Genomic DNA, 27,893 nt, shown 5'->3' on the forward strand with positions numbered 1-27,893 from the left:
TCGACAGCCGGGACAACTATAAACATATGAACTTGTCATGTGCTACTCCGAAACGTATATATTTGTAAAATGTAATTGGAGTCAGCCAACCGATAGCTTTGTAAAATATGTACATGTAAATTCAGCAGCAATCGGCTTCAGATCAAATAATTGGGTGGACAAAAGTTTGGATGAAATTCCGTAACAACCCAAAGGCCTGCGGTTACCGATCCTGCTTAGTTCTGTAATATATATACAGTTGTGAGGAGCCGAAGTCTCAAGTTACCGTATTGTATGCACACTGACCACAAGCTATATACATATATATAAAAATTAAAAAAACTTAGTATATGAATAATTAGTAGCCCTACCTACATTCTTTAATCTTTATATAGGATGAAACGACTGGCGACGGATGTTGGTACTGGTTCCGGTGATTCCACAAAATCAAAGCAGGTGCTTGGAAATGCGGGGTTAGGATGCCATGCCAAAACACCTCTTTACAGGGAGAAGCAGCGGTTGCATGAATGTTGACTGTGGTGCAGTTGGCATCTTCTCGGAATCCCTTTTCTGTGGAAGATGTTTTAAAAAGGATTTTACAGCCCCATCAACACCATCTTCTGATTCGATTGCCTTTGCTAGCTCAACAGCTTGTTCCTTTACCTGCAGTCAAACATAGCGAAACAACTCAATAAGAATTGCAACTTCCTATTGCTTTCACATTTTTAGAAACATAGACACTAAAGATTGCAGGTAATATCTGCATTATTTTCAAGCACCTCCTCCTTTATATAATCTCTTTAATTTCCCATCCTATGTATAGGCAACTAGCACAGAATTTAAAATGTTTACCTTTGGATCAATCATAAATTTGATTGCATCAATCAGTGAATGCAATTGTAATTGCTCCACAGGTATAGGTGGCGCCCCCAATCCTCTAGCATGCACCATCAATAACAACAACAACAACAACAAAGCCTTTAAGTCCCAAACAAGTTGGGGTAGGCTAGAGTTGAAACTCAGCAGAAGTCATCAAAGTTCAGGCACGTGAATAACTGTTTTCCAAGCACTCCTATCTAAGGCTAAGTCTTTGGGTATATTCCATCCTTTCAAGTCTCCTTTTATTGCCTCTACCCAAGTCGACTTCAGTCTTCCTCTGCCTCTCTTCACGTTACTATCCTGGCTTAGGATTCCACTACGCACCGGTGCCTCTGAAGGTCTCCGTTGGACATGTCCAAACCATCTCAACCGGCAATTGGTGCTACCCCTAATCTATCACGTATATCATCGTTCCGAACTCGATCCCTTCTTGTATAACCACAAATCCAACGCAACATACGCATTTCCGCGACACTTATCTGTTGAACATGTCGTCTTTTTGTAGGCCAATATTCTGCACCATACAACATAGCAGGTCTAATCGCCGTCCTATAAAACTTGCCTTTTAGCTTCTGTGGTACCCTTTTGTCACATAGGACACCAGATGCTTAGCGCCACTTCATCCACCCTGCTTTGATTCTATGGCTAACATCTTCATCAATATCCCCGTCTCTCTGTAGCATTGATCCTAAATATCGAAAGGTATCCTTCCTAGGCACTACTTGACCTTCCAAACTAATATCTTCCTCCTCCCAAGTAGTAGTGCCGAAGTCACATCTCATATACTCAGTTTTAGTTCTACCGAGTCTAAAACCTTTGGACTCCAAAGTCTCCCGCCATAACTCCAGTTTTTTATTCACTCCTGTCCGGCTTTCATCAACTAGTATTACATCGTCCGCGAAAAGCATACACCAAGGGATGTCCCCTTGTATGTCTCTTGTGACCTCATCCATCACTAAAGATGATGGTAGTGGGGCACTACAAAATTTAGCGGTAAACACATCAGTCGGAAAAACACACACACATAAATAGGAAGAGAGGAGGGAATACCCCAGCCTTAAGACCAGCAGCAGTAGTGCCAGCACCACCATGGTGTACCTGAAAAGGACAAAGGCCATATTACAAGTCGTTAATTCGAAGATAACTGAAGAGTTCTTTTCTATATGAAGTTCCTCTATTAACAGCCAGTTTGTCTCCTTACGTCGATCGACTGCCATTCCTGGGTCTGAACTGTTTTTACATAGCACAGCAATATCACACTCTCAGAACAAAAATAGAAGCTATTCGAGAAAAAGAACAAAAATAGAAGAAACCACACTCAACAATGAAGATCAGTGCACTATCGCCAGTGTTCAGACACAGCACATAACACAGCCAGAGCTATTGTCAGAGGTAAAGCTAACAAAGGAAATGTCAAGCACTTCCATTGTCACAGCCTCACAGGGCATGACTTCTTTCAGTCTCTCACAAGTCCGCAAAAATACAAGGAACCACTTGCATTTCACTACCTCTGTTCAATAACATGATCAGAATCCCATTGATTATGTACGTATTCCTAATCTTTGCGTATTTATTTATTCAACTCCATTAGTTCCAAATCCAACTTCTTCTATATTTTTATTAGAATCCCAAGTATAAATTCCAGGATAACACAGCCTAACATGCAATGAGGAATGCAACTATACACATGATTTGCAATCAGCAAAGCTCATCTCTAATTCTTCCCAAGCTTCATCTGCATAAGCTTTCCTCCATGTTAAACCATCATACTTGATTTTTGTCATATAAGCATCTGAAAAAGAAAGACAGGTCTTACCACAGCTTTGCATTGCAAAAAGAGCCAATCATGTGGAACATTATCAAGTACATACACAAATTCCTTCGATTCTTCCACTGCAAATAAAACATTTAGACATGCACATGCTATTATTATTTTTGACATGCAAAGCCTCTGAAAGTGAAGAACATGGTAACGTATCAAAAGTTAAAGAACTCTTATAACTTACAATTTCGAAGCCTGCCCCAACCCTTGTTAATGATACCTCTCTGTCCAGTAATTTCAAGTGCTTGGACAATGATTCTTGTTAACTTATCTGGTTCTGGAATTGGCTGGAAATAGGAGTCATCAGTAATAAACTAAAACAGAAGACAAACAAAAAAAATTGTGTAACAGCTACTTATCAGGAAGGCCAAAATGTCACAAAATAATTAAAACACAGCTGTAGGGAGATTTTATCTTGATATCAGTGATAAATTATTCCAGATAGGAATTGTACAGCAACAACTGTAGGCCAAAATGGTCGAGGCAACATTTAGCCTCAACAACTTTGTAGATGAGATTTGACTTATAGTAGTGGAACCAAAATGTAAGCATGTTTGAGATCCTTGCTATAAGATAAGAAAACCTCAGAGAGTATTGAAATGTCTTCTAATGTCAAACTTCATCTGAACATTTCAAAGAAACTCAGCTTAAGGTTCAAATTCATGTCAACTACTCAAAGAAACTAAGCTCATGCTTTTGTTGGGCAAATTAAGGTTATTTTTTTTTCTCAAACAACGGAGGAGAGCTGCGTGTCATTTCATTAAGAGGAAAAAACAAGGGAGAGGCTGACCCTACACCCCAAACACCCATATACAAGATCATTTGCGCCACACCCTAGTTTACACACGACCACGACCCAGCAAATTACTCCTAATAAGTTTATAACATAGTCAGTTTTGAGTCAATTTCTAATCAACAGAAAATAAAGACTTTCATTGCAGACTAAAACTGAGCTACGCTTTTGTGAGGCAATTAATTTTAACCAGTGCCATAACTGGACAGAATAATCTTTGAACTATAAAATGTCACTGTAAATCATACAGTTATCAGAAATACCAACTATAAGGCCGAGTGACTGACATATGATCCTACCATCCTTGATCCCAAAATGAGTCATACAGTTGCATTTCCAAACCTCAACACCAAGTTCCATTTTTATGGTTCATTGGAGTGCTCATGGGCACATCTTTATTTCACAAAATTTTATTACATGTCAGTTCCATCTAATAACAAACCTACCAACTCTATTTTCCATTTTTTCCACACGAACACAATAGAGAACGAAGAATGGACCAACATAGGATAAACAATATATATACGGCATTTAGCCAGATATAAATGTAACACAATTTAAAGCATAATCGTGGCTTACATGTAGAAAGAAAAGTAAACGCACCAAAATACATTAGTTCTGAGCACTAAATAAAACTTACAAGGCTACCAAATCCAATATAAATAGGACTGTCACCACTCCCTAACCACCTCAAAGGGGGCTCGGGAGGCTCATAATTTGAAGCAAGATCAAGGAAACAAAATCCAACAACATCAATTTTAGGTCCCCAGTCTGTAAAAGAGGCACAGATTAATTTTTCAGCAATAAAAAAAATCAGTTATTAACATCAGTAATAGTAACTATGATTCAGCGAAGTTTAGTTCCCGAAATTGACAGAAGTATTCAGATATTTAAGGAAGCTCATTAATACAAATAAATAGTGACCATGCTTTGCTTTGATTTCCAAAATTGTATGACTAGTTTATGCACAATAATCTTGATGAAGTAAAAGAAAAGGTACCAAGGCATTTTCAAAATCTTGTTAACTTTGATTGGGGTATTACAAGGCATGAGGTACCGACCTTTTGGTTTGGGGACAAGGTAAGGACTCCAGATTGTCACACCCGATTTTAAGGATAAAATGGGATGCAAATCTTATGTGCGCCCAGAGATCAATCACACACATAAGTCGACAAATTATAGATAATACCATCACAAGTGTTTATTACATCACGAATAATAAGTCATAGTCTTCACATAAATGTAGTGGAAGTATAAAGAAGAAAATCTCTCGCGGAAGCTCCATATCACAGGGACGTCAACTGGTTGACCACAAATCTAGTAATCCTTAGAAAAGTCGTTATTACCATAGCCATCTGTTACCCATCAGGGATTTTTATCGAAATAATAAAAATAAACAAGCGTAAGTACGTGTCGTACTTAACAAGTGTAACATGGGGTCCATGAGGCTCAAATGGCTTGACACAGGTTTAACAACATTCAGCTTTTAATTGTCACAATTTTAGCATAAGAGTAGCAACAAGTTGTTTTTATTCCCGAAGTAAAACACATGATCAATGTAAACAAGAATAATGAATAACATAAACGGATAATTCTTAGTGATCTTCTATTCCGTAAATGTTCCAAGGCTACTCGTGACCGTGAGCACAGCTGATATACCAGTTTTACACTCTGCAGATGTTGTACACATTCACTGTGAGTCGTGATACCCATATGCCCGGGTTTATAACTCTCAAAACACTTTCAAGGTGAGCAGGCAGGGTTCACTATGAAGCCTTTCAAAGGTTCGACTAACAAGTTAGGGCCATTAGATTCACTCGGCAAAAAGATATAGGAACCCCCTGTCGAATGGCACAATTCCATCACGGCTATACACATAAGAGTAGAGGTTATCCTATACCCGATTCGGCAAGTTATTCTTACGCCAATAAAGGTAACCTCTAACAAGCTAGAAAAGGTCCTCATACTGAGCTAAAGCCAGAGCCATGTAGCCTTTACAGCTATACTGTAAGTCTCAAATGATCACTTACAGATAAGTCCTTAGGGAGAGTAATCTGAAGCATTTAGAAAGTAGCTAAATACTCCAGCCCTCTGTTTTCAAGTTGCTAAAAAGTCATATTTTAATGTTTATTGCATATTCCATTAGTCAAGTTACAAGATCATGGTTTAATTGAGCACTAGCAAAGCTACCCAATGTATATCCTATAGGAGACAAGGTATAAATTCAATTCTATAGAATCCCTATCAAGGTGACACATGCAAATATGAATTAAATGTATTAAAGTTGATAGGAAACAAGGATGATCCCATGATACTTGCCTTGAATAAAGTGCTCCTACTGTTCCTGCTCGTCAAAGTAATACTCTTGATCACCCACGAATTGCTCACCGTCTATACTCGATAACCACAGCAACATACAAGCATCTATAAGCAATCATGCAAAGCAAACAAAGGCTATAGATTAGAACAGTACACCAACAGCATAAAATCAAGATGAAAAGTTTGTAAAACGAATCTACGTCTACCTACGAACACACAGACGCGAAGATCACAAAAATCGGAGTTAAAACGAAGAAGTTATGAATTAAACAAGATTTCCTTTAGTAAAATAATAGATTAAATCTAACCTCGAATTTTAAAAGTTGAAAACATGCTTAACAGTAGTATGAACATGTAGATTACTAAACTACGAACCTAACACAACTTGAACGAACCAAATCGGAGTTAAAACAAAAATTTTATGGCTAAAACAAGATTAGTGGTAAAACTGTAAATAGATGAAAACGTATTTTGAATCTAATCCGAAAGAAACTACGTTTTCAGAAGACGAAAACGTATTTTCTGAATACACTTTGGACTGCGGGTTCGATAGTCAAAAACCTGAGGGGTTCTTTAGAAAATAAGCCAGGCGAAGGGGTACGGGTGAATCTGGACCGTTGGATTGAATCTAGACAGCTCAGATTAGACGGGAGGGAAAGAGAGCGCAGTCGCCGGAGAAGAAGGCCGACGCGGCAGCTGCCATGAATGGCAGCGAGGGAGCTCGCCAGTGAAACGGTTTAGGCCCTACGGACCACCACAGAGCAAAGCGAGGGCATGGGGAGAGAGAGGAGATGACGGCGAACTCACTAAGACCAAGAACTGAGGCGGAAGCGGACCAACGACGACGTGCGACGCGGAACAGCGAACGGTGAGCTCCTGCAAGGGTTTGGCGTCGGCGTGTAAGCAAAAGAGAGCGAGGAAAAGTGGGAAAACAGGCTCGGCGACTTCGCAAAGCCGATGCGAAGCTTGGAGACCAGCTTACAGGGGCAAAGAAGCCGTGGACGACGGCAACTGCGGTGGCAGGACGAGCTCCGTTTCCGACGAGATCCAAATGAGGGCTGCTGCTGCGAGCTCGAGACGAGATAGCGGCCTGCTCTAGGGTTAGGAAAAGGCGGCGGGCGTAGGGCTGCTATTTATGAGGCTCTCGGCGTGGGCAGCACGCCAATCAGGCGAAAAATGGGGCCGCGGTGGACTCCCGGGCGGAACAGAGTCCGGCCTGGACTCGAGCTGGAGGAGGGGGACGCATCTGACGAGCGGGCCCACGGTGACAGCGAGACGAGAGAGGGGGTGCTGTGCGGCTGCGTTGGGCCAACTTGCTTGCTTGGCCGCTGGGGAAGAAGCGAGGCCAAGCGGACTGCTCGGGCCGAAAGCAGAGAAGGGGGAAGAAAAATAATAAAACTCCTTTTCTATTTTCTTAAACATCATTTCAACTCAAATTCAATTATTTTTGCAAATTTCAATCAAACCCAAGCATCACAAATAAAATATGCAGCAGCATGTATGCACATACATGTATGTAAATCTATATTTGATTTTAATTTTAACAAAGTTATTATTTTTCTAAATTTAAATGCTCACAAAATGCATAATAAAATCATTTTCTCCTATTTTAAAATGTTGCAATTTTTAGGGTGTTACAATTCTACCCTCTTAAAATAAATCTTGTCCTCGAGATTCGAACGATGCTTACTCAAAAAGCTGCGGGTATGTTTTCCTCAAATCCTCTTCTATTTCCCAAGTAGCCTCATCTTCTGTATACCGATTCCACTGAACCTTACAAATCTTTATAATTCGGCTCCTCGTAACCTTTTCTGCTGTCTTTAAAATCTTTACCAAAAATTCCTCATATGTAAGATCTTCCTTAACTGTAAGCTCCTCTAACGGTATCTGCTCCTTAGGTACACGCAAACACTTCTTTAATTGAGACACATGAAACACGTCATGTACACCTGACAAACTCTCAGGCAATTCCAACTGATAAGCTACTTCACCACGTCTCTCTAAAATCTTGAAAGGCCCAATATACCTTGGTGCTAACTTTCCTTTCATGTTAAACCTTCTCACACTTCTCATTAGTGACACTTTTAGAAAAACTTAATCCCCTACTTCGAACACCAATTCTCTTCTCCGAGTGTCAGCATAACTCTTCTGTCGAGACTATGCCACTCTCAAGTTATCCCTAATCATCCTTACTTGCTCTTCTGCGTCTCTTAAAATATCCGGTCCGAACACTTGAGTTTCTCCCGTTTGATTCCAAAATAACGGGGTTCTACACTTTCATCCATAAAAAGCCTCGAAAAGTGCCATCTTGAGACTCTTCTGATAATTGTTGTTATATGAAAACTCTGCATAAGGCAAACTCTTGTCCCAACTTATACCGTACTACAACGCACAAGCTCTCAACATGTCCTCTAAAATTTGATTAGTTCTCTCACTTTGTCCATCTGTCTGAAGATGATATGCCGTACTAAAATTCAACTTTGTTCCCAATGAGGTATGTACTGTTTGCCAAAAGTGTGACGTGAATTGAGTACCTCTGTCAGACACAATCTTCTTTGGAACACCATGTAGACATACTATTCTTTTCATATATAATGTAGCCAATTGGGGTCCAGTATAGGTAGTCTTGACCGGTAAGAAGTGAGCAACTTTAGTTAACCGATCCACTATCACCCAAATCAAATCATAACCTCTCTGAGTGTGTGGTAACCCCACAATAAAATCCATATCAACTTCCTTCCACTTCCACTCAGGTATCTTCATTGGTTGTAGCAATCCTACAGGTCTTTGATGTTCTGCTTTGACTCTTTGACAGGTATCACATATAGCAACATACTCAGCAACATCTCTCTTCAGTCCGTACCATCAATACTTCTCTTTCAGATCCAAGTACATATTGATACTCCCGGGATGAATAGAGTAAGAATACTCATGTGCCTCACGCAGAATTGCATCTCGTATAGCCTTAATCTCAGGCACACATAGTCTTTTCTCAAACTACAGAGTTCCATTATCATCCATACGGAAACCTGGTGCCTTGCCAATCACTTTGTTCTCCGCTATCTCTTTCAACTTCGCATCCTGTAATTGGCCCTTATGTATTTCTTGCTCCAGTGGGGGTTCTATCATCAACTCCACTGCATTAGTGACAAAGCCCAAGTTCAGTTGCTCAAATTTAGCACACAACTCACTTGACATAGCTGCCACTTGCACTTTATTGGCATAACTCTTCTGCTAAGAGTATTGGCAACAACGTTCGCCTTTCCAGGATGATAGTGTACTTCCAGATCGTAATCTTTAATCAACTCTAACCATTGACGCTTCTACAAGTTTAGATCTATCTGGGTTAATATGTACTTCAAATTGTTGTGATCAGTGTAGATATCACTCTAATGTCTGATAAGATAGTGCCTCTATATTTTCAGAGCATGAACCACTGCTGCTAACTCTAAATCATAAGTATAATAGTTTAGCTCATGCTTTCTCAACTGTCGAGATGCATATGCCACTACGCTTCCTTCCTGCATAAGAACACATCTGAGCCATTGACAAGATGCGTCACAATAGATATAAAAGTTCTTGCTCAAATCTAGCAAAACCAATACTGGGGCGGTAATCAACCTCTTCTTCAATTCTTCAAAGTTAGCCTGGCACTTTTCAGACCACACAAACTTAGCATTCTTCTCCAATAGAGCTGTCATAGGCTTGATAAGTTTAGAAAATCTCTCTATGAATATTCTGTAGTATCCAGCCAATCCCAAGAAACTATGAATCTCTCCCACATCGGTTGATGGTTTTCAATTCAACACATCTCTCACCTTGCTTAGATCTACTGCTATTCCACCATTAGAAACAATATGGCCCAGGAAAGAAACTTCCTTCAACCAAAACTCACTTGCTGCGCTTAGCATACAACTTGTATTCTTTGAGCTTTTGTAAGACCAATCTCTTCTTTCGTTTTGGAGAATACCAATATATCATCGATAAATACCACCACAAACTTATCAAAAAATTCCATGAACACCTTATTCATCAAGTACATAAAGTAGGCAGGTGCATTGGTCAAACCAAATGACATAACGGTGTACTCATACAACCCATACCTTGTAGTAAAGGTTGTCTTATGTATGTCAGTTGCACGAATCTTCAGTTGATAATAACCAGAACGAAGATCAATCTTAGAGAAAACACAAGCACCTCCCAACCGATCAAACAAGTCATCAATTCTAGGTAGCGGGTACTTGTTCTTGATAGTAACCTCATTGAGTGACCGATAATCAACACACATTCTCTGGGCACCATCCTTCTTGTTAACAAATATAACCAGTGCTCCCCAAGGTGATGAACTAGGATGAATGAAACATTTCTCCTATAACTCCTTTATTTGTTTCTTAAGTTCCTATAGTTCACTAACCCTCATTCTATATGGACGTGTAATTCAATAATAAACTCAATGTCACGATCAGGTGGCATACCTAGCAAGTCATCGGGAAACACATCTAGAAGCTCATCCACTACTGGGTCCTCCTTGTTGACGCGATCATCAAGCTAGTTCACTATGGCTATCGACTGTGCTTGTACTGCAACATCGGCACTAATTCTATCCCCATTCAGTACGGTCACAACAACTACCTTCTCCTAACATTGAATTACTGTACGGTTTTGCTTCATTCAATCCATACCCAGAATCACATCAATGCCAGATGTTCTCAACACAATGGGGCTCACTTTGAACTCTACCCCACTTAAGGATAGACTAGTCGGAAGACAACGATAAGAAGCTTGCACACTACCTCCTGGTGAGTTTACTAGTATAGTATCTTTCATGACACATAAGGGTATGTTATGTGTTCTAACAAATGCTTGTGATATGTGTAAGGAAAATGGACCCTAAACACATTTACTTTGGATTTTGGTATTTGATGACCAACACAACCAAATTATACTAATGAATTTGCAAGTAATTGTTTTGTAGTCAATAGGGTGTAAGACGTGACTTGGATGAAGACGACATGATGATCCCACGATCAACATCATAAGCAAGACCTTAGAAGCACAAGAGAAGACCTAAGATATCAAGCATAGTCCAAGCACGAAGATGAGAACCAAGCTGGACGCAAGATCACAAAGAAACGAGCTCGACAGAGGTGACCTGATGCGTCCCTTACAGGGACCGGACGCATCCGATCAGTTGCTCGGCAACAGCAGGTGTCAGCAGCAGTGACCGGACGCTGAGTGAGGTAGTGATCGGGCGCACGGACTTCACTGTTCATCGTCACGGCAATAATTCAGCGTGACCGGACACAGTGGCACTGTACGACCGAACGCACAAAGTATAGCGTCCGATCGAGTCCAGAGATGTTCCAGAGCGGCGCCAGCGCGACCGGACACGTCTGATCGAGTGAGATCGAACTCGGCCCAGAGTCTGATCAACACGCGCGCTTTAACTGTCGGTACGATCGGATGTGTCCGGTCAGGACGGCATTAGCGTCCGGTCAGTAGCAGAAAGCTGGGTTTCACCCCCAACGGCTACTTCTCGGTGGGGCTCCATTTGAGATGTGGAGAGCTGAGAAAACATACCAAGAGTGTTGATACACCATTTTAGTGATCTCCACTTGTATAGTGCTTAGTGATTCATTAGGTGATTAGCGTAGGTGCTTTGCGAAGTGCTTAGGTTGATTAGACCACCGCTTATGCACTTACTCTAGGTTTAGGCCTAGTGCTTAGTGAGGTTTACATACCTCTTACCACTCGGTGCTTGCGCGTGCTATTGTTGTATATCCGAGGGGCTTGTAGTCTTACGAGATCATACCAACCGTGTTTGTGCTGTGGCCGCCACCGTGTACCGAAGGGAACAAGGCCCGCGGTGTTTCGGCCGGAAGCTTGATAGTGAAGGCGACGGGGAGCATCCGGGAGAGGCTTGCTGAAAAGCACGTCGGAGACCCACTTGCGCGTGGGGAAGGCTCGAGGCTATCGATGGAGTTACCCGACCGGGAGCTTGGCCCTTGCGAGGGGCTCCAACGAGGACTAGGGGAAGCTTGCACGCTTCTCGATACCTCGGTAAAAATACCGGTGTCGTCGACAGGAGTTTGCATATCTCTACCTTACTCTTTAGCTTACGAATTTACATTGTTTGCATAACTCCTTTTGCGGTAGAGATAACAACACACTAGCAAAACCGTAGTTGCACATTTAGATAGTTTATCTTTTTATATAGGTTTTGCTAAGGTTAGAAAAAGATGCCATAGTTTAGAGTTAGAGTTTTAAGTCGCCTAATTCACCCCCCCTCTTAGGCGTTACGGTCCCTTTCAATATGAAAGAATGCGAAGCTCCAGAATAAAAAAGAACAGTGGCAGAAATGGAATTAAAATCAAACGTACCGAGCATGACTTCTGGTTCCGCAAGCGCCGTATCTGTAGACACATGATTCACCTTTCCTGTGTTGGGTGCTGGCTTCTGAGGCGTTCCTTTCGGATTACTGTGCTGATTCTGCTTCCTGGAGCAATGGTTAGCATAATGCCCAACTTCTCCACAACGATAGCATATATTAGGGGTGCTAGGTGCACTGGTCTTTATGGGAATGTTGTTAGGCTTTCCCTAGCATGGTGTCTGCTGGCCACTCTGCTGCTGGGGACGTTGATTGCATTCTGCTGCAGGTACGGTGGACGTTACTGGTTCGGGTTGCGCTAAGGGTACTGACCACGATTTCACTGATTAGGTGGTCCCTGGTATCTCTGCTGGAAGCCTTGCTGAGGGTTGGTGCGCGGACGAGTATTACTCCCAGAGGCCTATCCCTAAAGCCTTCTTTTCTTAGCCTCCATCTCTTTGTGCTTATTGTTAATAACAATAGCGCGATTCACCAGCGTCTAGAAATTGGGGTATGTATTGGACATAAGCTGGAGTTGAAGACCGACATACAGACCCTTGAGAAAGCGGCGTTGCTTATTAGCATCATCAGCCACCTCATTCGGAGCGTAATGTGACAACTGAGCAAATTTGTCACGATACTCAGCTACAGACATAGATCTCTATTTCAGAGCTCTGAATTCTTCCTGCTTGAACTCTATCAATCCTTCAGGTATGTGGTAAGATCTGAAATTATCTCTAAATTCCTGCCAAGTGACAGGAGCATTAGTGGGACGTCCATACTCAAATGCCTCCCACCAGTCTTGAGCTTCTCCCTGGAGTTGTCCTGACACGTATAACATCTTCTGCTGGTCATCGCACTGCGCTATGTTGAGTTGTTTTTTCCACTGCACGAAGCTAATCATCTGCTTCTAGTGGATCAGTGGCATGTGAAAACACCGGGGGCGTCCCTTCAAGAATTCACCACGCTTGTCACGCGGTGCTCCACCAATTGAATGATTCTGCTGATTCTGCACCAGAGCTTGTATTAGTTGTGTCAGCACTGCCAAAAACTGCTCAATAGTCGATGGCGGTGGTGGTGGTGGATGTGGGGGAACACCTCCACGACCTCGGCCTCTTTCTCTTCCAGACATATGACATCCAACACAAATATTCAGAGATTTCCAAGTTATATACACTTATAGAGATATAGAATACATTCTAAATTTTTTTGGACGAGTTCCAATATCAGCAGCACAGTAAAACAGTCATATCTCACGTTCCAGACATCCAAAAGAGGCGTGCTTTACATGGTTGGAAATCTTAAGAAATTATCTACAACTTTTATTCAGACCACATGCCTAGATTCTGTCGTTAGGTTACTCAAAAACAGGATACAACCGAAACTGTTCCAGATTTCAGATTGCACAGAAACTTCAACTTAAAGCAACTATATCTCTCAAACCAGATCAGGTATAGGGGTTATTCTAGAGGCATTAGAAAGATACTTAAGTCTAGTTATTCCTATAAAAATTTCATAATTTTTGGTCGAGTGGATTTAGATTGACATTAAGATAAGGGCAGACTGCTTCGAAAAACAGACCTGAGAGAACAAGATGTACCAAACCCAACTATTTATTTATTGACTCAAACTTTAATATTCTTAACTATGAAACTTGCGGACATGCCCACCAGGTTCTAGCACTCATTACAAAAATCCAACTCACTCATAAACATAATAATAAATCAACTAGACACACCAAAGTTCACACCACACTACTAGACTCGACTTGACTCAACTTAACCCGTGCTACTAACATCTTATTACATAGAAAGGAACTCCAACATCTATAGGGGAGGTTTATGGGGAAGCTTCTCATAAATCCTTGGCAGGCTGAGGCTCACTCTTTACTCATCTATCACTTGTTGGTACTTAAGAGACTCCTGCTGTGCCTTCAACTGATCTTCGAATCGTCGAATCTTCCCTACTAACTCACAGCCAAAGTGTACCAACACTTGGGTAGTTGGATACATGCCCTGAGGGTCCATCATTGCCCACTCCAATTCAGGGTGTTGGCGAGGGAGGAATTGATATTGATCCTCCTTCATATCCTCAAAACGGCAGCCACGGAGACCCATGTAGGCTTCAGCGACTGCATCTTCTACGCCATCTTCCATGGTGGCACGACGAGCATGATGCGAATAGCTTGCGTACAGCTGATATGCTTCCTTCTCTTCATCCCTGATGGAGATGCACGCCCTAGTCTTCCAATAAATGTCCTCCAGAGGGTGCGTATGTTCTTCGCAGACATATTCCACAGCTGCGTCCCACTCAGCGTAGTAGGTCTGAAGAATTCCCATAAGTCGGCGGTACGAAACGAAGAATTCACACCCTGGCTTGTACCAGATCTTTGTGGTCCATCCCATGGCAGGAGTAGGCTGATCTTCTTGAACGACGTCCTCATCGTCGTCATCATCAGACAATACAACGACCTCCACTTCTTCGGATTCTTCTTCGGGCTCTTCCTAGAGTGGCTTAGGCGTAGGTGCAGGTGCTGACGAGTCAACTTCTTGCTCCTGGGGTTCCTCCTCTTCACGTAGATCTATAGACTCATACAAGCCACGAGGCGGATAGTAGCCTCCGGTGCTGATGCGAGCGGTCTTATTGGCACGAGGCATCTACAAAATTAGATTTAGTTATATTAGAAGCAATAATTTTCACAACAGAGTGAGGCAAAATAAGTATAAAATTTTAGCAAATAACAAGAGCGAGATGAAAATCTAACAAGTTAGGGCTATTAGATCCACTCGGCAAACAGATATAGGAACCCCTGTCGAATGGCACAATTCCATAACGTTTATACACATAAGAGTAGAGGCTGTCCTATATCCGATTCGGCAAGCCATTCTTACGCCAATAAAGGTAACCTCTAACAAGCTAAAAAGATCCTCACACTGAGCTAAAGCCAGAGCCATGTAGCCCTCACAGCTGTACTATAAGTCCTGGATGATCACTTACAGATAAATCCTTAGGGAGAGGAATTTAAAGCATTTAGAAAGTAGCTAAATACTCCAGTCCCCTGTTTCTAAGTTGCTAAAAATCATATTTTAATGTTTATTGTATATTCCATTAGTCAAGTTACAAGATCATGGTTTAATTGAGCACTAGCAAAGCTACCCAATGTATATCCCATAGGAGACAAGGTATAAGTTCAATTCTAGGAAATCCCTATCAAGGTAACACATACAAATATGAATTAAATGTTTTAAAGTTGATAGGAAACAATGATGATCCCATGCTATACTTGCCTTGAATAAAGTGCTCCTGTTGTTCCTGCTCGTCAAAGCAGTACTCTTGATCACCTACGAATTGCTCACCGTCTATACTCGATAATCACAGCAACATACAAGCATACGGAAGCAATCATGCAAAGCAAACAAAAGCTATAGATTAGAACAATACACTAACAACATAAAATCAAGATGAAAAGTATGTAAAACGAATCTACGTCATCCTACGAACACACAGACGCGAAGATCACAAAATCGGAGCTAAAACGAAGAAGTTATGAATTAAACAAGATTTCCTTTAGTAAAATAATAGATTAAATCTAACCTCGAATTTTAAAAGTTGAAAACATGCTTAACTGTAGTATGAACATGTAGATTACTCAATTACGAATCTAACGCAACTTGAACGGACCAAATCGAAGTTAAAACGAAGATTTTATGGCTAAAACAAGATTAGCGGCAAAACTGTAAATAGATGAAAATGTATTTTGAATCTAATCCGAAAGAAACTACGTTTTCAAAAGACAAAAACGTATTTTCTGAATACACTTTGGACTGCGGGTTCGATATTCAAAAACATGAGGGTTTCTTTAGAAAATAAGCCAGGCGAAGGGGTACGGGTGAATCTGGACTGTTGGATTGAATCTGGACGGCTCAGATTAGACGGGAGGGAGAGAGAGGGCGCGGTCGCCGGAGAAGAAGGCCGACGTGGCGGCTACCATGAACGGACCGGTTTAGGCCCTACGGACCACCACAGAGCAAAGCGAGGGCACGGGGAGAGAGAGGAGATGACGGCGAACTCACTAAGACCAAGAACTGAGGTGGAAGCGGACCAACGATGACGCGCGGCGTGGGATGGCGGACGGCGAGCTCCTGCAAGGGTTTGGCGTCGGCGTGTAAGCAAAAGAGAGCGAGGAAAAGTGGGAAAACAGGCTCGGCGACTTCGCAAAGCCAACGCGAGGCTCGGAGACCAGCTTACAGGGGCAAAGAAGCCGTGGACGATGACGACTGCGGCGGCGGGTCGAGCTCCGTTTCCGACGAGATCCAAACGAGGGCTGCTGCTGCGAGCTCGGGACGAGATAGCGGCCTGCTCTAGGGTTAGGAAAAGGCGGTGGGCGTAGGGCTGCTATTTATGAGGCTCTCGGCGTGGGCGGGCGAAAAACGGGGCGGCGGCGGACTCCCGGGCGAAACAGAGTCCGGCCTGGACTCGAGCTGGAGGAGGGGGACGCGTCTGACGAGCGAGCCCACGGTGACAGCGAGAGGAGAGAGGGGGCGCTGCGCGGCTGCGCTGGGCCGACTTGCTTGCTGGGCCGCGGGGGAAGAAGCGAGGCCAAGCGGGCTGCTGGGGCCAAAAGCAGAGAAGGGGGAAGAAAAATAATAAAACTCCTTTTCTATTTTCTTAAACATCATTTCAACTCCAATTTAAACTCAAATTCAATTCTTTTGAAAATTTCAATCAAACCCAGGCATCACAAATAAAATATGCAGCATGTATGCACATACATGTATGTAGACCTATATTTGATTTTAATTTTAACAAAGTTATTATTTTTCTAAATTTAAATGCTCACAAAATGCATAATTAAATCATTTTATCCTATTTTAAAATGTTGTAATTTTTAGGGTGTTACAGATATATGCATGAGGAATATCATTCGAATAAGCATTGTACCACTTAGGTATGTAACTGGTCTCAATTTCAGCTTCCGTTTTCGGAGATCATTTATCATATCCCTTATGCCAAGCCAGACAAAAGAGTCAACACTCTGGTATGAAAGCTGCAACCCAAAGTAATAGTCAAACGGGTGCCACATGATAGTCTTTGATATGTAATGGAACTGTTTCACAAGAAACAGTGAGGAAGTTTCCTTCAAAAATAGAATGTCTACTTGTTATATCATCATATTTGTCAAATATTTTCTTGATATTAGGTATTATGAGGACGTTTCACATTTAAAGTAATAGTCTTTACAACTAGTAGACATTCTATCTTGTGATGATTACTTCATGCAACAACAATCAACTTACTCTATATCCAGCAGGTTGCTTCACATGAGAGAAAGGATGCGGAAATTCACAGGTAGGCCTGGCAATAAAATAAAAATCATCACTGATATGCTTGAAGTTAAAATCTAGGCCATATTGGTCCATGCGAGAGAGAGAGATCTCTTACGTCCACAGCATTGTGAAAATTATGTGAATCGGTATATTGAGAGCCTCTGCCACATGTACATGTCCTGTATAGGCACTCATTTAGGTCAGAAGTTGAACTAAGATAACAAACAAAATTCGGTAAGTGTAAAGGCTATTCCTTCAGAGCCAAAAGAATGCCTTATAATTGACTTATTAGAAGTTTAACAAATCAAACAGAAATGTAAAATAAAGTAGGAATAATAAGAGGATTACCATGTGCTGCTGGATTAGCTATTATGGCGTCCCTAATCTGCTTGCGCTGGATAGGAATTTCTGATGGAGTTGCAGGCAAGAATCCTTTGTTCTTAACCATGTCTGCTCAAATTACCAACCCTGTACTGTTATGCAAGATCTATTTATAGCAAACTCCAAGGTGAAAGCACAAAAAAAATCAAGCATTACACTCACATACATCCAGCAAGAATTTTTGGATCTCCAACAAGGGGATAAAACTCCAACCCAGTAGTCATCACGAAGTCCTTGAAGTTGGCATGGGTTGCTAATCTAACACGATGACCGTAGTCCTGCTAACAGAAGTAATTGTTACTCATCTTGAACAAAACATAAAACAATTAGCATGTTGCAGTTCCATTTGGTGAAAAATTCAACAATTGGTATACTGGCTCCCTTATGCTGTGCTGGACCCTCAAATATTTGCTGCCAGCCAGTTATAACATGCACATAGCAATAACATTCTACAGCCTATTTTATCATGACATGCTCTCAATGCTTCGTTAGCTTATCGTAAATAAATTGGTCCACATACTGATCCTCTACAGGCACATTTCACAATCTTTTAACTAACCACCATGAAAAAATCTAAATAATAGTGAAAGGATCATATCGTATCAAAAGAATTCGATAACATGCTCACCTGCAAACGTTTTCCTATAGCTATGAATGGCTGCACATCCCCTCTTGTACCAACAATCAGCATAGCAATTTGCATTGGTGGCCTGTGCTGAAGATCTGAAGAGTCCAATGGTTCACCACCAAAGGCCACATTGTGGTGATCCCCTGAAGGAAGATCAAGTGATGCAGCTTCAATATTAGTGGGGATATCGACAACTACAGTTCCATCATCTTTTAGTGTAGCCATTGGACTGAATAATTTTAGCTGCAATAAATTCAAAACAAGATGCAACAGGTAGAAACTGTCATTTAATTGAAAAAATGCAGAAAGGAATAAAAGTACACACATAACTAACTGCGAATTGCAAATTCGCGAGCTTTGTGTTTGAATAATGAACCACAATAGCATGGGTGAGCAAACATGATATTTTTTTTTCTAGGATCGATGCAAGAATGGAGATATTGATGCAGACGTTTGCCATAGGATCAAAGTAGGGTGGTTGAAGTGGCGCCAAGCATCTGACATTCTCTGTGACAAGAGGGTACCACAAAAGCTTAAAGGCAAGTTTTATAGAACGGCGGTTAGACCCGCTATGTTGTATGGAGCAGCAATGTTTACAAGTCGTCCGATTAATCGCAATTAGCTGGTCTGGTCGGTACCATGACCTCGATTAGAGACTTCGACTCGATTAGCTCGATTAGAAACCTGGTCGTCCGACTAGTCGACGACTAATCACGATTAGTCATCCGACCAGGGGGCTGCACGACCAGGCTGGGCACTACCTTCTTTGGGCTTGCCTGACTGGGCTTCCAGGTGAGTAGTTGGGCTGCCAATTTGGCCCACTAGGGTTTGTAATATATATACAGGAGGCTGCTGCTCTGCTCTCTCTCTTCTCTCCTGTGCGTGACGGCTGCTGCTCTCCTCTCCTCTCCTGGCTGCTGCTGCTCTCTTCTCCTCTCCTGGCTGCTGCTGGACCTCTGGACAGGAATATGGACCTCTGGACATGGCAGAAAAGAGAAGATAACAACTCCCACAAGTAAGTCACCACCTAAACTTAGTAGGAGACAGAGATGCTCTTGATGCTTGCTTTATTGTGTATACTATATAGTATATATAGGTATATATATAGTAGGTATATATATCCTGATATATAGGACGACCAGGGGTCGACTAGGTTCGACTAATCGTCCTGGTCGACGACTAATCGCGATTAGTCTTCTGGTCGGTCCCATGGCGACTAGGTTCGACTAGACGACTTGAAAATATTGTGGAGCAGAATGTTGACATACAAAAAGACGACATGTCCAACAACTGAGTGTCGCGGAAATGCGGATGTTGCGATAGATTTGTGGTCACACAAGGATGGACCGAGTTCGGAACGATGATATACGTGACCGTCTAGGGGTAGCACCAATTGAAGAAAAGCTTGTTAAACATAGGTCGAGATGGTTTGGCCATGTCCAAAGGAGACCTTCAAAGGCACCAGTGCATTGTGGAATCCTAAGTCGAGATACCAATGGGAGGAGAGGTAGAGGAAGACCGAAGCTGACATGGGGGGAGGCAATAAAAAGAGATTTAAAATGTTAGGATATACCTAGAGATCTTTGTTTAGATAGGAGTGCTTGGAAAGCAGCTATCGACGTGCCTGAACAGTGACTAGGGGCTCATGTTGGGTTTCAACTCTAGCCTACCCCAACTTGTTTGGCACTAGAAGGCTTTGTTGTTGTTGTTGTTGTGTGTGAGTGTAGGGCGTGTGCTGTGTTTGTGAGGCTTTTATGGGGCTTGTTTTTTATTAACCTTTTTTCTTCTTCATATAATGACATGCAGCTCTAAGCTGGTTTGAGGGGGAAAAATGGTGCTAGAAACTCAGCGATCATTACAGCTATCTGCTGCTAATTTTTCTACATTCATGGCTATGTAATACAATACATTAGCAGTGCAACCATTAAATGTAGAATATGTTCCCTTAGAAAAACATTTTGCATGTAAACAGTGGCAAAAGACAAAAGCTACATATTTTTTGTCAAACGCATGAATAATGAACCACAATAGCATGAGCGAGCAAACATGATAGTTTAGATTACCTTCTTTTTAATAGATATCTTCTTATCAAGTACGGAAGATGCTTTTTTGCTAATCTTCAGGTCTTGTTCTTTCAGAACCCGACACCTCTGAGGGTATCTGAGAGCATTCAGTATTGTCCATTTCGCTGGAGCTTATACCCTCATCTTGTGGGAAACAATTGTTGGACACTAAAAGTACAAAATGTCAAACAATTACATAAGAATAAAGTCAAGTTTCAGCTAAGCAGTGAAATGAATAAATACTGTTGGAGGTACAGAGTGTTTTTACTCAGCTAGGGATAACACACCCAGGCGACTGCTCTTTCATATATAGGAGATAAGTAGCACATTGATTACATTGATGGCTCATTTAGAGCATTAACTAAACAGCTAACTGCCTGGGTACTTGCACAGTCACTTGTGCTGCCCAAGGCCTTAATAGCAGAAACATAATTAAGCACAGATAACTAAGTGATAACTGGGAGCAGGACTTAACTTCTACAGTTCTCCCCCTAAGACCTGCTTCCCCCCATCCTTGATCTTCATGATCCCAATCTTGCTTCTCATGTCTTCAAACTTGGCCTTGCCTAAGGCCTTAGTCAGAATGTCTGCCAGTTGATCATTTGTGGCGACGAACTCAGTCTTGATGCTGCCTTCTTCAACACAATCTCTGATGAAGTGTTGTTTGATTCTTATATGCTTGCTTCTGTCATGAAAGACAGGGTTCTTTGCAAGTGCTATTGCTGATTTGTTATCCACTCGCAGCTCTACTACTTCCACTTTCTTTCCCAACAATTCAGCAAGTAACCTGGACAGCCACAGAGCTTGTGTTGCAGCAGTAGTCATGGCAACATACTCTGCTTCACAGCTAGATAAGGCAACCACTCTTTGTTTAATGGACTGCCAACTGACCAGATTGTTGCCTAGGAAGAATAGACAACCTGTAGTGCTCTTGCTTGAGTCAATATCTCCAGCCAAGTCTGAGTCACAGTAGCCAATGAATCTGGCTTCACTGGATGCCTTGGTGAAGTGCAGGCCATACTCCAGACTGCCTGCCACATACCGAAGGATACGCTTCACTGCCTGCTGATGCTCTATGGTGGGCCTTTCCAGAAATCTACTCACAAACCCGACTGCAAATGCCAAGTCAGGTCGAGTATGAACCAAATATCGCAGGCTTCCAACCAGCTGCCTGTACTGTGTTGGATCAACTTCCTTGGCTGTACTCTTCTTGCTCAATCTTAGCCTTTCCTCCATAGGAGTGGCTGCTGGGTTGCAGTCCACCATACCACCCAATTCCAGTATCCTTTTGGCATAGTGAGTCTGTCTAAGGGTGATGCCATCGGTGCTCTGCTGTACTTCAATGCCCAGATAGAAGCTTAAGAGCCCGAGGTCACTCATCTCAAATGTTGCTTTCATTTCAGCCTTGAAGCTTTCAACATCCTGCTCTTTGGCCCCTGTGATGATCAAATCATCCACATACACACCGACAAGCAACAGAGAGTTTCCAGAACCTCACCTATAGATTGCAGCTTCATGGTTGCTTTGTCTGAAACCTTTCTTCTTCAATGTTGAATCAAGCTTTGCATTCCATGCTCTTGGTGCTTGCCGTAGGCCATACAGAGCTTTGCGCAAGCGATACACCTTGTCTTCTTGTCCAGCAACAACAAAGCCAGGCGGCTGATGCACATATACCTCCTCGTTGAGGTCTCCATTCAGAAATGCGGACTTGACGTCCATCTGATGAACAGACCAACCCTCCTGTGCCGCCAGAGCCAACAAGACTCGAACGGATTCCATGCGTGCGACAGGGGCGAAAGCATCATCATAATCCACGCCTTCTTGCTGGACAAAGCCACGAGCGACAAGTCTGGCTTTGTGTTTGATAACATTACCGTGTTCGTCCTTCTTCAATTTGAACACCCACTTCAGGGTGATTGGATGGTGACCAGCAGGAGGCTTCACAAGCTCCCAGGTCTTGTTTCTCTCTACTGATCGCAGCTCTTCTTTCATTGCTACGCACCACGCTGGATCTCTCTTGGCTTCAGTATGCGAAGTTGGTTCGCCAGAGTGCGTTAGATGCAGCTCTGCGAACAGGCGAGTTGCAAGTGGCGGTGTGGGCTGCTGGCCAATGATATTGCTGACAGTTCTGTAGCGAAGTGGTTCATCCTCGTGATAAGCATCCAGTCGATCATCATCATCCTCCAGAGGCGTGGCATGCTCAATCTGAGGACTTGGTGGCGGTGGTGACACTTCCAGTGCCGCTGGAGCAGAATTAGCTTGAGGATGAGTTGATGCGGAGCCCTCTGCTCCTTCAACTCCAATTGGGCTGTTTGGTGCGGGTGTTCTTGGTGAATCCGGGAGCAGAGGCGACGACGGCGGCGCTGGTTCGCTCACCTCCTCTGACCAGACATACTCAACTGTGAATTCACTGCTGTTCACAGCTGATGGCCCAGATTCCGGCGAGGACCAATCCCAGCCATGTTCTTCATCAAATACAACATCACGGCTGATCCTGACACGCCCGCTCACAGGCTCAAACACCCTATATGCCTTAGCTCCTTCTGCATAACCAATAAACACGCCGGCCTCGCCGCGGTCATCAAGTTTGCGCAGCTGACTGAGCTTCCTTGTGTATGCCACACACCCAAACACTTTCATGTGTCCCAGAGTTGGTGAACGTCCATGCCAGGCCTCATATGGGGTGATCCCCTTCAACGCACGTGTCGGTGATCGGTTCAGTATGTGGACTGCTGTCATCACAGCCTCCCCCCAAAACCGAGCTGGCAGGCCCCTCTGCTTAAGCAGTGCCCTTGCCATGGCCACTACTGACTGATTGCGCCGTTCAACTACCCCATTCTGCTGAGGTGAGTGGGGAGCACTGAAGTGCCTCTTAATGCCTTGTTCTGCGCAGTAGGTAGCGAAATCAGCAACTGTGAATTCTCCTCCATTATCGGTGCGAAGCACCTTGATTTTCTGACCACTCTCCGCCTCTGCGCTCAGTTTGATGCGCTTGATGGCTTCTGCTGCTGCATCCTTGCTTGGTATGAGCGCTGCCCACATGAAACGGCTAGCGTCATCGACGAGCAGCAGGAAATATCGATTCCCTCCAGGTGTTGCAGGTGTCACTGGTCCGTAAAGATCGCCGTGCACCAGCTCAAGGGGCTGTTTGGCACGGTACTGTGTTGCAGCTGGGAACGGGCGCCTTCTCATTTTGGTGGTGACACAGGTGTCACACACCTGCTCCACATGGTCAATAACCGGGACACCGCGCGCCATCTCCTCCTTCCCAAGTCTGCGGAGTGCATCAAAATTCAAATGCCCCATCCTCTCATGCCACTGCCACGCTACATCTCCTCTGCATGCTGCAAGACAAAGTGGCTGGGCTGCATGAAGTTGGAGTGTGTACAATCTGTTAGCCCCTCTCTTCATCTTGGCAATCAAACGGCCAGTGTGTTCCCAGATACGTAACACGTCGTGATATATCTCCACCTTGGAGCCAGTCTCGTCAAGCTGACCCAGACTGATAATGGAATTCTTCAGGGCTGGTATATAGTACACACCCTACAGCACCCTATGCTCACCAGTTCTTCCTTCGAAAGCAATCGAACCGATGCCTTTGATGTCAACCTTGGACGCATCTCCAAATCGGACCGTGCCTCGCACGTCCGTGTTCAAGTCAGAAAAGAGCTCACGCCGTCCAGTCATATGGTGTGTAGCTCCTGAATCAAGGTACCACACATCTGCCTTTTCTTCATCGCCATTGGCACCAAGGAAGGCGCGGGCTTTTGGTTCTTCCAGATTCACCTCTTGAGCAGCATAGGTGTATGCCGGCGCGCACTTATCAAGATCAACGAGCCCATGCGCCAGAAACAGAGCCCCATCATCCTCGCATTCTGCATACTGCACACGGCCATTGTGGCCGCCGTCACCGCCGCCTGCGCCCCCTCGGCCACCAGCGTGCTGGCCTTGATTGCCACCGCGGCCGCCGCCACGACGGCCTCTGCCCCGTCCGCCGCCGCGGTCACCGCCACCATCACGGTCACCATCTCTGTCTCGGCGTGGATGAGGGCAGTCCCTTGCCCAGTGGCCCTCCTGGCCACAATTGTGGCAGGTATCGCCACAGCGTCCACCATCGCGGCCGCCGCCACGGCCCTTTCCTCGCCAGCCGCCGCGACCGCGGCCACCACCGCCGCCTTGGCCGCCGCCGCGCTGATTCTTTGAACTAGAGCCAGCAGAATCATCCCCGCCGCCCTTCTTCTCCTTCTTCCAGCGTGCGCGCCATTGCTCCTCAGTATACATGAGCTTGCCGCCGACGGTGATTGGCTCGGTAGGCGCTTGCTCTTCACGGTCATCAACAGCCTTGAGCCTCCCAGTGGCTTCCTCAAGCGTGAGCATGTCAAAGTCCAGAAACTGCTCAATAGCAACCACAATCTGCGCATACTTCGACGGTACTGTACGCAGATACTTCTCCACCACACGCCTCTCATCGATGTCCTGATCACCATGAAGGACAAGCTGTCGATGCAGAGTTGAGAGGCGGAAGGCAAAATCTTCGACGCTCTCTCCTGGCTTGACACTGATGTTCTCCCAGTCGCGGCGGATGCGTTGCAGCGTCGCGCGGCGGACCCTGTCCACGCCGATGCGCGCAGCAGCTATGGCGTCCCACGCCTCCTTCGCCGTCCGCTTGTCGATGAGCGGAATCCCCATCTCCTTGGGAACCGCTGCGACAATCGCCTCCATAGCCCGCCGGTCGTCGCGGAACGAGACCCGCTCTCCTTCAACTGCGTCCCACAGATCGCGGGCCTGCATTCGCAGTTTCATCTCTTGGCTCCATTCGTGGTAGTTCGTCTTGGACAGCATCGGCCAGTTCGTGCCGCTGCCCGAGTCCCTGTATACGACCCTGTCGTACACAGGCGACTCCCGACGCCCGCCACCGCGGCCACGCCTGCGGACTGGCGGAGATGGAGACCTCCGGCGCGGGCTCTTGACCTCCTCCTCTCCTTCTTCATACTCCAGCTCCTCTTCTTCCTTCTCTGCTGCAATCTCCTCCCTCGGCACCCGCGCGGTCCTTGCCGCCTCCTCTGCAGCCGCCGCCGCCTGGACCGCCTGCGCAGCTGCCTCCTCTGCAGCTTTCAAGCGCGCGGCCCGGCCAGAGGAGTCCTCCGCATCGCTGACGCCCTTGGCAGCCTTCCTTCGGCGCTCAGAAGATGTCGAGGCCATGGATGAGAAAGCAGGGAAGGGGGCTCGAGTAGAAGATGAGAGAGAGGTGTCTAACCTGGTCTCTGATACCAATTGTTGGAGGTACAGAGTGTTTTTACTCAGCTAGGGATAACACACCCAGGCGACTGCTCTTTCATATATAGGAGATAAGTAGCACATTGATTACATTGATGGCTCATTTAGAGCATTAACTAAACAGCTAACTGCCTGGGTACTTGCACAGTCACTTGTGCTGCCCAAGGCCTTAATAGCAGAAACATAATTAAGCACAGATAACTAAGTGATAACTGGGAGCAGGACTTAACTTCTACAAATACAACCTAGCTCACCAGACAAAAAAAATCAATAAAAAATCTTCAACAACTCTAGGAGCTAACATACTGTTTGCCCTAATCTATTTCCATTGCAATAAACAACTATTGATCTATCAAATTATGCATTATTCGAGATGGGACAGAATCATAAAAATCATGACATAAAGCAAGCAACAGAATAGGTTTATGAAGAATCACATAACTAAGAATTAGAAGGTTAATCTATTAAACCACGAGGAAATCAAAACCACAACTAACAAGCAGTAACAAACATTGCAAGGCAAAACTTCAATAAATCCTAACAACTGTCTAGTGGAACACTTAGTTTTAGTCACTAGAAAATATAATAGAATAATGGCCATAGCAAGAGGAAAAGGTGACATTTTAGTCTTGAGTAAAATCAAATTTTCAACCTCCAACAACATGCACGGAGTTTGATTTTCAACCTTGAACTATGAATTGTCAAAGCGGCCAAATTTCATCCTCTCGTTAGTTTCAAAGATGGTCTTCTATTTGCTAAAAATAATAAAAATCCAATTTAATCTCTAAGAATTCATAACTAATTTATTTTAAATAAAAAAAATCTAAAACTACTACCAATTTTCTTCTAAAAACGGTATCTATCTGTTGCTACTCTATTTTTAGTTATTTTAATCTGATTTATTTCAAATAAATAATGAGGACCACAATAGGAACATATTATAAATACATAAGTTATCAATAACTCCAAATAGGGCAGCAAAATATATATAATATTTAAAAAAATGGTACTAGTTTCACACTTTTCTGATTTAAAATAAATTAGTAATGATTTTTTAGAGATTAAACCAGATTTTATTATTTTTGGAAAATAGAAAACCTCCTTTAAAACCCGCTAGGGGACTAAATTTATCCGGAGAGGCCGTCTAGGACCAGACTGCCGTATAAGTTGCAGATTAAAAAATAGACTTTATCTTTCTACTAGTCTTTGAAGACAAAATGTCAAAGTCTCAAGCACTGTGCAGTCAAAGGAACCAGGGGCCCACGGATCAGGCAGGAAAATTCCCTGAACCAGCAAATCCGTCCACTTCTAGTTTGCTGACCCAAACTGAAATTACACCGGAACACAAGAAAACCTCCCCTCCTTCGAATCAGGACGACTATCCCAACAGAATTCACCAGAAAGCCAGCAATGAGCCTGCTGCGTGCTGCCTGCATATATAAACCCTAACGACTCCCTCGAAATCGGCCAGTAGAAGTCTAGAACCAACCTTGGACGCGACAATCGGCCTGTTCGCTGGATGGTTTCTGGGCTGATTTAAGCTGGCTGGTGCTGGTTTATTCTGAGAAGAAAACACTGTCGGCTGATTGGTTTGGGCTGGCTGAAACCAACGAGCGAACAGACTGAATGCCACACCGCGACGCCATCGCTACCAAGTCCTAAGACCAACGCGGATAAAATCGCTTCGTAGAATACCGCTACGATGGAGCACACGACACGGAACGGAACCAGATTGGCTATGAATATGACGATGGAGGAGGAAACAAGAAAGGTCGGACTATCGGAAAAGGGACCAAAGGGGCTCACCGGACGAGGAACCGACGTCCTCAGCGCCGGCGCCGGCGCCGCCGACACGGCTGCTGCTGGCTTCCTTCATCGGCCGCGGGAAAGGCTTCTAGAAGCTTCCTTCCCTCCCTCCCTCCCGAGGGGCAAGGCCTCCTCTAGAAGACCAGAACCTCCAAGCGGGCCACGCCACGAGACGAGAGTCGTCGGAGGCTCGGAGCCAGAGGAGAGAGAAACGGGGAACGCGGACGGAGGCTTCTCACGGAAGGACGGAGA

General features: G+C 44.0%; 1 protein-coding gene across 7 annotated transcripts; it reads right to left on the reverse strand.

Annotated features, from left to right (window-relative positions):
• LOC136549618 (sterol 3-beta-glucosyltransferase UGT80A2-like) lies at positions 1-27,893 on the reverse strand. Of its 7 annotated transcripts, none has more exons than XR_010781964.1 (14): positions 27,642-27,885; positions 20,559-20,726; positions 18,496-18,738; positions 18,034-18,145; positions 17,835-17,936; positions 17,602-17,665; positions 17,457-17,514; positions 17,101-17,206; positions 4,114-4,244; positions 2,865-2,967; positions 2,675-2,751; positions 1,909-1,956; positions 351-642; positions 5-221 (listed from the first exon to the last, which is right to left on the reverse strand). XR_010781964.1 is itself a non-coding variant. In XM_066540966.1 (13 exons), the coding sequence occupies exons 3-13, from the start codon at positions 18,568-18,570 to the stop codon at positions 454-456; spliced, it is 1,065 nt and encodes a 354-aa protein (XP_066397063.1). In that variant the 5' UTR covers positions 18,571-18,638; positions 20,559-20,726; positions 27,642-27,893; the 3' UTR covers positions 1-453. The 7 variants fall into 7 exon arrangements, 2 of the variants coding, with proteins under 2 accessions (XP_066397063.1, XP_066397061.1); XR_010781965.1 differs by having other exon boundaries at positions 212-221; positions 355-642; XR_010781966.1 differs by lacking the exon at positions 5-221 and adding an exon at positions 832-1,836 and having other exon boundaries at positions 504-642; positions 27,642-27,884.

Source organism: Miscanthus floridulus, chromosome 4 (genome assembly GCF_019320115.1).
Source record: "Miscanthus floridulus cultivar M001 chromosome 4, ASM1932011v1, whole genome shotgun sequence".
NCBI lineage: Eukaryota > Viridiplantae > Streptophyta > Magnoliopsida > Poales > Poaceae > Miscanthus > Miscanthus floridulus.